Source organism: Arachis ipaensis, chromosome B07 (genome assembly GCF_000816755.2).
Source record: "Arachis ipaensis cultivar K30076 chromosome B07, Araip1.1, whole genome shotgun sequence".
Taxonomy (NCBI): domain Eukaryota; kingdom Viridiplantae; phylum Streptophyta; class Magnoliopsida; order Fabales; family Fabaceae; genus Arachis; species Arachis ipaensis.
The window spans coordinates 5,609,704-5,617,492 of NC_029791.2; the positions used below are offsets into that span (position 1 = coordinate 5,609,704).

At 36.9% G+C, this 7,789-nt stretch overlaps 3 protein-coding genes across 4 annotated transcripts in view; 1 reads left to right on the forward strand and 2 right to left on the reverse strand.

The window, feature by feature from the left end:
• LOC107608865 (protein FAR1-RELATED SEQUENCE 3) overlaps nucleotides 1-4,165 on the forward strand; it is a gene marked incomplete in the record, with an annotated part of 5,318 nt that extends 1,153 nt beyond the window's left edge. The window contains 5 exon segments of the mRNA XM_016310616.2: nucleotides 1-2,264; nucleotides 2,376-2,465; nucleotides 2,717-2,866; nucleotides 3,494-3,610; nucleotides 3,775-4,165. Of these exon segments, the coding sequence (XP_016166102.1) occupies nucleotides 1-2,264; nucleotides 2,376-2,465; nucleotides 2,717-2,866; nucleotides 3,494-3,610; nucleotides 3,775-3,825 (2,672 nt within the window).
• LOC107608866 (UDP-glycosyltransferase 92A1) lies at nucleotides 4,239-6,035 on the reverse strand. The gene is made up of 2 exons (XM_016310617.2): nucleotides 5,385-6,035; nucleotides 4,239-5,281 (listed from the first exon to the last, which is right to left on the reverse strand). The coding sequence occupies exons 1-2, from the start codon at nucleotides 6,020-6,022 to the stop codon at nucleotides 4,369-4,371; spliced, it is 1,551 nt and encodes a 516-aa protein (XP_016166103.2). The 5' UTR covers nucleotides 6,023-6,035; the 3' UTR covers nucleotides 4,239-4,368.
• Nucleotides 6,808-7,789, reverse strand: part of LOC107610161 (UDP-glycosyltransferase 92A1-like) — a 3,225-nt gene continuing 2,243 nt past the window's right edge. For both annotated transcript variants that reach the window (XM_016312253.2, XM_021107126.1), the window contains one exon: nucleotides 6,808-7,513. In XM_016312253.2, the coding sequence (XP_016167739.1) occupies nucleotides 6,837-7,513 (677 nt within the window). In that variant the 3' untranslated portion in view covers nucleotides 6,808-6,836. The remainder of the gene's footprint in view (nucleotides 7,514-7,789) is intronic.

Here is a 7,789-nt window from a genome sequence, read left to right on the forward strand (position 1 = left end):
ATGCTGAAAACTCTGGTTCTCATGTTGAGGATGGGGCTTCCGAGCCACATCTTGGTATGGGGTTTGAATCTGAAGATGCTGCAAAGAATTTCTATAACGAGTATGCCCGACGTTTGGGTTTCACTCCCAAAGCTAGCCCGCAGAGTCGTTCAAAACCTGATGGGGCAAATGCGTATCGGGAATTTGTTTGTGGTGGCGATGGTTTAAAAAGAAAGCCTAATGAAACTTGTAATGCAATGATTAGGATAGAGCGAAAGGGTCAACATAAGTGGTTTGTTACAAAATTTGTGAAGGAGCATAGTCATTCCACGTCAAGTTCCGGTGAAGTGCACAGTCTTCAGCCACGAAGGCACTTTTCTAGTGTTGGAAGAACAATGCCTGAAACTTACCAAGGAGTGGGGCTTGTTCCCAGTGGTGTCATGTATATATCTATGGATAGGGCTCCTGGGAATCGCAATTCCACTGAGAACATTCATGGTAGTAGGAATTTTCCTGCAGTTGGTGCTAAGACTAATCACCAAGTTTCTGCAGTTGCTACCAAGACTAATCACCAAGTTCCTGCAGTTGCTGCTAAGACTAATCACCAAGTTCCTGCAGTTGTTGCGAAGACTAATCACCAAATAAAAAATTCTACATCAATTAATTATACTGTTAAACAGCCTGTTCAGAAGAAGACACTTGGGAGGGATTGTCAGAACCTGCTGGAGTATTTTAAGAGAATGCAGGCGGAAAACCCTGGTTTCTTCTATGCTATACAACTTGATGAAGATAACCATATGTCTAATGTGTTTTGGGCAGATGCAAGATCAAGGAGTGCTTACAATCATTTCGGTGATGCAATTAGTCTGGACACAACATTCAAAGTGTATCAATACAAAGTGCCATTTGTACCATTCACTGGGGTAAACCATCATGGCCAGACAATTTTATTTGGTTCTGCACTCCTTTTGGATGATTCTGAAGATTCTTTTGTGTGGCTTCTCAAGACATTTCTGACAGCAATGAATGACCGCCACCCCATTTCTATCACTACTGGTCAAGATAGAGCCATTCAGAGTGCAGTTTCACAAGTTTTCCCCCATGCACGGCACTGTCTAAACAAGTGGGATGTCTTGAGAGAAGGTCAGGAAAGGTTGGCTCATGTATGTCACATGCATCCAAATTTTCAGGGTGAACTTTATAATTGTATTAACCTGACCGAAACGATTGAAGAGTTTGATTCATCTTGGAATTCTATTATGGAAAAGTATGAACTTGGAAGAAATGAATGGCTGCAGTCATTGTACAATGCTCGTGCTCAGTGGGTCCCAGCATATTTCCGTGATTCATTTTTTGCTGCAATATCTCCTAATCATGGATTTGATAGCTCTTTTTTCGATGGTTTTGTTAACCCGCAAACAACATTACCAATTTTCTTTAGGCAGTATGAACAAGCTATGGAGATGTGGTTTGAAAGGGAAATAGAATTAGATTCTGAGACAATTTGCAGCCAACCTGTTTTGAAGACACCTTCACCAATGGAGAAACAGACTGCTAATCTTTATACACGAAAAGTATTTTCAAAGTTTCAAGAGGAACTAGTTGAAACTTTTGTTTATACTGCAAACAGAATTGAAGAAGAAGGGGCAAATAGCATATTCAGGGTTGCTAAATTTGAGGATGACCAAAAGGCATATATTGTCACATTAAACCATTCCGAGTTGAAGGCTGACTGTAGTTGTCAAATGTTTGAGTATTCAGGCATTCTGTGTAGGCATGTCCTTACTGTTTTCACTGTTACTAATGTACTTACTTTACCATCCCATTACATCTTGAAACGGTGGACAAGGAATGCAAAAAGTTATGTTGGATTGGATGAACATGCCAGTGAATCACATGGACTGGATTCTATGACATCTCGGTATGGCACTCTGTGTCGAGAAGCCATAAAATATGCGGAGGATGGGGCAATATCTGTGGAAACTTATAGTGCTGCAATGGGTGCTCTTAGAGATGTAGGAAAGAAAGTTGCTGTCGCAAAGCGAAATTTTGCAAAAGTTGCACCGGCTAGTAGTAGGAGTATCAGCAATGCTCATGATGACAAGAAAAACCAGACTTCAAGATCAGATACACCCCCTCTTTTGTGGCCACGGCATGATGAAACAACAAGGAGGTTTAATCTTAATGATGCTGGTGCACCTGTTCAACAGTCATTTGGCGATCTAAACTTCCCTAGAATGGCTCCAGTATCTGTCCAGCGAGATGATGGTCAAGATGAAAACATGGTAAATGAATGAGAACTTTTTTGGTTTTGTTTAGTTTGTTTATTTACTGTGTTTCTGCTATTGGAATAGGACTGGATGGTGTTGAACTGGTCTTTGGGTTCATTCATGTAGGTAGTTCTTCCCTGTATGAAATCAATGACATGGGTAATGGAAAATAGAAGCTCAACTCCGGGGAATAAAGTAGCTGTTATCAATCTGAAGGTATGGTCATAGTAATCTAAAATAGTGAGAAAGAGGCAGTAGAATTCTTCATTTAGTCAAAGTTGGTTGAGATACCTATCCTTGCCTGAGAAGTTTATGGAACAGAATTAACTTAAGCCCTTTTTGGGTATAAATGCCTTCTTTATTTTGTAGGAGACTTATTTGTGGCATAATTCTTTGCTTTTAACTTGCACATTTTAACAAATAACAACTGGTTAGGAGCTCAAGTTCCTTGCATATTTCAATTGCAGTTACAAGATTATACCAAGGTTCCATCAGCAGAAACGGAGGTTAAGTTTCAGCTCTCTAGAGTTTCTTTGGAACCAATGTTGAAGTCTATGGCCGGCATCAGTGAACAACTTTCTACACCAGCTAATAAGGTTGCTGTAATAAATCTGAAGGTGTGTTGATTAATGATCACTGCTGTTTTGTTTTTCCATAAGAATATTTTTGAAACGCATCACTTTGTTGTACCATGCTATGTTTTCTTTTATTCCTTCTTTTGTAGGGGGGAATCGGGACTTAGGATATCTAAATGTTGTTGTTGATTTGAATTCACGAGAAATACTTGTTATTGATAGGCTTGTGAAGGACGATACTTGTAATTAGTCTTTCACTCTTTCTGGATATAAAAAGGGAATGGAACTAATAAACTCTTCATGACAGGCCTAGTATCTCAAAACTAACTGTAATTGGCAAAATTGAAGCCATATTTTGATACAACCAGCTTCTATGTGGTGCAATAATTTCATTCATGAAATTTTTGTAGAAATCATTTGAGACCTGTTTATTTTTGGCACTACGCAGAAGAGTGTGCCTTTATTTGTCCTCTTGATGACCTATATCTTCACTCTCGCACAATATCACATTTCTTCTTCATTTTTGGGCAATACTTGATGTTTCTTTTTATTTTAGTTTTAATTGTATGGACAGTCTGGTTTCTAATAATTTTTTTTCTTTGATTTGATTCTCCGTCTCTATACCTTTGATCAATGTTTGGATTGTTAAAATTCTTTAAATTGTTTCAGCTTCAAGACTCCGACACAATTTCTGGCGAGTCTGAAGTCAAGTTTCAGGTTTCCAGGGACACATTGGGTGCTATGCAACGATCAATGTCCTATATCCGTGAGCAACTTTCTTCTGATGTAAGTTATCTTCTGTTATCATCGTGCAAATTTCAAGAGAGCTAATTACTAAAGGCTTAAGAATCCTGTTAAAATCTGTTGATTCAGGTGTCCCTTGTTTTATGCCACCATTGAGTGTGTTCTCTAGGGGGATATTAATGCATTTATGTGGTGAAATTTGGCAGGGCTATGTGCAGTCAGATCCTATCTCTGTAACGAAAAGGCAGAAGAAGTGAAGCATAGATTTTTATTTTTGTGCCCAGGTGGGGTGTGTTAATCATATTTCTGGCAGATTGGTGACAATGGCAATGGATACCCCGATGGCTTAGAAAATCTAGTGTTTCTTTTGTTTTGGTTAGTCTCTTTTTCTATGTAAGTTTGTTTGTCTAACATATTTGTATATGTATCATATCGTAGGCAGCACGTTGTTTATATAGGAAGCCTTTTGTCATGTCATTCTGCATAAGTAATGTTTTAGTGTCATTTTAGGAACTATATCCCAGGCTGGTCACAAAATCACCTTGAGTCATCAATATTCACAAAGTAATATAATGACTAGGAGTTATTCTTAGATTATTTCGTGGTGGTTATCTTTTATGGAAATTTTAGAAAAGAAGCGACATCGAACTCCAATGGCAAATCAACAATGTTTGTTTGTAAATATTTCAGTGATAATATTCACACTCAAATACCATAATCATAATGTTACTGCCCCAAAAAGAATATAGCAATGCAAAACTAGAAATGTTCCATGTAAATAACCTGTTCAAATTCAAATTTCACAGAGACTTGGATGACAAAATAGTAGTTATAAAATCATCCAATGATCTCAGTGAAGAACCTTTCACTTCTCCATTCTCTGTTGTTGCTTCTCTCATAAGCACTGCAATCTCTTTCGCTTTCGCTTTCATCTCTTTTCCCTTCCCTCCTTGATCCATAACTGTTTCAATCACATTCTTCACTTCCTCCCCTGAAATAACACTTTCAACTGTTGCTGTGAGTATAACACCCACACCCAATTCTTCCTCTAACATCTTAGCATTGTAAGCTTGTTCTGCTGCCAATGGCCACCCAATTATTGGAACCCCATAACTTAGGCTCTCCAACATTGAATTCTGCCCACAATGGCTTAAAAAGGCTCCTGTTGAACTATGTGATAGAATCTCCAATTGGGGTCCCCATTTATGCACCAACAAGCCTCTCTTGCTCTCCTTCATCCTCTCTTCGAACCCTTCCGGCAACCATTGAGTGCCGAACTCTCCATTCATGTCATAACCGAAAGGTGGCCGGATAACCCAAATAAACGGCTTCCCACTCTTTTCCAACCCCTCGGCTAATGCCATCATCTGGGAAGCACTGATTGTGTTCTGTGATCCAAAAGATATGTAAAGAACAGAACTTTGATCCTTGGAATTCAGCCACTCAATGCATTCTTCAAGAGCTATGCCAGAAACTTTCCCTGCTCGTTGTTTTGAATTTGAATCCTTTATCTGAAGAGGACAAACACTCCAAACAGGAAGGTTAAGATACTTCCTCAGAAGATCCAAGGCAAAAGGCTCAAGCTCCTCAATTGTGTAGCAAATCCACCCATCAGATTTCATAGAAAGTGCAATCTGTGGAGGGAAGAATTTGGACCAATCATCATTCCCATCAGCTAGCCTTAACATCCTATGCAAGTGAGAGCGCTTGAACCTGCAGCAGCAGCGACGGATCCAGAAAATTTTAGTATCGAACAAAATACAATATAATATACTAAAAACCAAATATGTAAAAATTCATATTCCAAAATCTGAACCTATAATTTTCAGGGAACCCAGGTATCCAAAACTCTTCAGAATCTGTTTTCCTGTGAGGAAAATGTGTCCAGATAGAGATGTAAGCCAAAGTTCCATAAGCACCACAAGTTGAGAAGGAAATGTTCTTGGTGCCACAACTTTTTGCAACATTGGTGACCCAACCAAGAAACACATCAGAGATTACACAAAGTGGAGGGTGACCCTCTTCTACAGTGATCTTCAATATCAAAGAACGAAGAGGGTCATCAAGGCTTGTAGAAGCATTGAAGAGCTTGATCATGGAAGTTAAGGGAAGCTTCTCTGTGTTCTCTATGTTTGGTGGTAGACCATGTTGGATTCCATTGAAGGGTAGCTCAGAAAGTTGAAGATGATCATGAATTGTTGTGGAAGAAGAGGAGGAGGAAAGTGCTGATCTGAGGTATTGAATGTTAAGGGGAGTAGTGGCTATGGTGATTGTGAAGTTATTGTTAGTTCTTTGTAGAATAAGTTTTGCTAGTGCTAGGAATGGAATTAGATGGCCATGTGCCATGAAAGGTATCATTACTATGTGGCCATGTTTGTTGTTCTTTGAAGGATCTTGTGCCATTGGAGAAGGAGGAGAATGATTAGAGAACTTCAATCTCTTTCTTTCATTCATTCATTCTTCCTTTTGAGTCTTTCTTATAAGAAAAAAGTGTACAGAAGAAAAAGAAACATGTGAATTAGATTAGTCCACGTATATTTTTGTATTTTTTGGTATGAATGAAAGCAAACAAGTTATATTCATAATTTCATACTTCACTTTACCAAAATTTTGGTGGAATGTAGTATCACTTTCACTATCATGGGACACCTGATTTGGAAATAAGAATGATTCTTCCTAGATAACTCAAGACAATTAGAGTTAAAGATATAAACTTAACTTGGTATCTATTAATAATTGAATTTATATGACAATTTTTTATAGTTGTAAATGATAATTTACTACCATAAGCAACTATGTAGACAACTGAAAAAAGGAAGGAAATATGTAGGTGCAAATATATGCAAAGATATCTCTCTTTTTTGGTAGGTATCTTTTTTGTAGTTGTTGATGTAATGTATTTTGAATTAGAAATAATACAAGAGAGAAGTAGATGTTAAGAAATTATTTTTTATTTATTTATTTTTAAATTAGACATTATAGGAACACACTTTCTTTATATTCTGTGTCATGTTTTAACTATTAAATTTAAGAAAGAATCATATAGATGACCTATTCGAATTAAAAAATTAATAAAATTGACAATAAGAAAGTTTGATAAAAACATTTTCATATAATAATACTTTTATTGCAATCTTCTAAACTTAAAAATGGGAATATCAAAATCCAATATGGAGAAAAAAAATGTAGATTTATTATGAATGGATTCTTTCTAAATATAATAATACTTCTTCCTTTTTAAAATTTGATATCACATCTTCACAAAGTTTTAGTTTTGTAAGATGACTTTCACAAAATCATCTATTGCTCTGATTGAAGAGCCTTTAACTTCACCATTTTGTGTAGTTGCTTCTCTCATAAGAACTTCAATCTCTTTAGCCTTCACCTTCATCTCTTTTCCCTTCCCACTTTGTTGATCCATAACCATGTCAATCACATTCTTCACTTCCTCCCCTGAAATCACACTTTCAACTGTTGCTGTGAGCATAACACTAACACCCAATTCTTCCTCCAACATCTTAGCATTGTAAACTTGTTCTGCTGCCAATGGCCACCCAATGATTGGAACACCATAACTTAGACTCTCCAACACTGAATTCCACCCACAATGACTAAGAAATGCTGCTATTGACTTATGTGAAAGAATCTCCATTTGGGGTCCCCATTGATGCACCAACAAACCCTTTTGAGTGTTCTTCATTCTCTCTTCAAACCCTTTTGGTAACCATTCATCACCATTGAACTCTCCATTGATGTCAAAACCAAATGGTGGCCTTATAACCCAAATAAAACTTCTCCCACTTTGTTCCAACCCTTCTGCCAATGCCATCATTTGGAAAGCACTGATTGTGTTCTGTGATCCAAAACATATGTAAAGAACAGATCTTTCATCCTTCAAATCTAACCACTCAATGCAGGGTTCAAGACCCTTGCCACGCTCTTTACCTGTACATACAAATACGAATATTGGATTCGATAAATAACAAGAACCCTAAACAACAAACTGATTGTTTCTCCCCATTTCTCATCTGCTTGTTCATGCAACTTTTAACTTTTAAGAATGCCTTTAAAAGCACTTAAAAGTGAAAATTTTAAAGTTAGTTTGTGTTTATTAAAACTAAAAAGCTTAATATAATCTCATACATTAATTAATATTTAAATTTAATTTTTATTTATTATAATATTTTTAAATATTAAAAATTATTTTACCAAATACATTTG

Excerpts from the sequence above, each read along its gene's own strand:
- LOC107608866 (XM_016310617.2), bottom strand. The coding sequence starts at position 6,022 with ATGAATGAAAGAAAGAGATTGAAGTTCTCTAATCATTCTCCTCCTTCT. Across the intron at positions 5,282-5,384 it reads GGGTTCCCTGAAAATTATAG|GTTCAAGCGCTCTCACTTGC; the intron begins GTTCAGATTTTG and ends CTGCTGCTGCAG.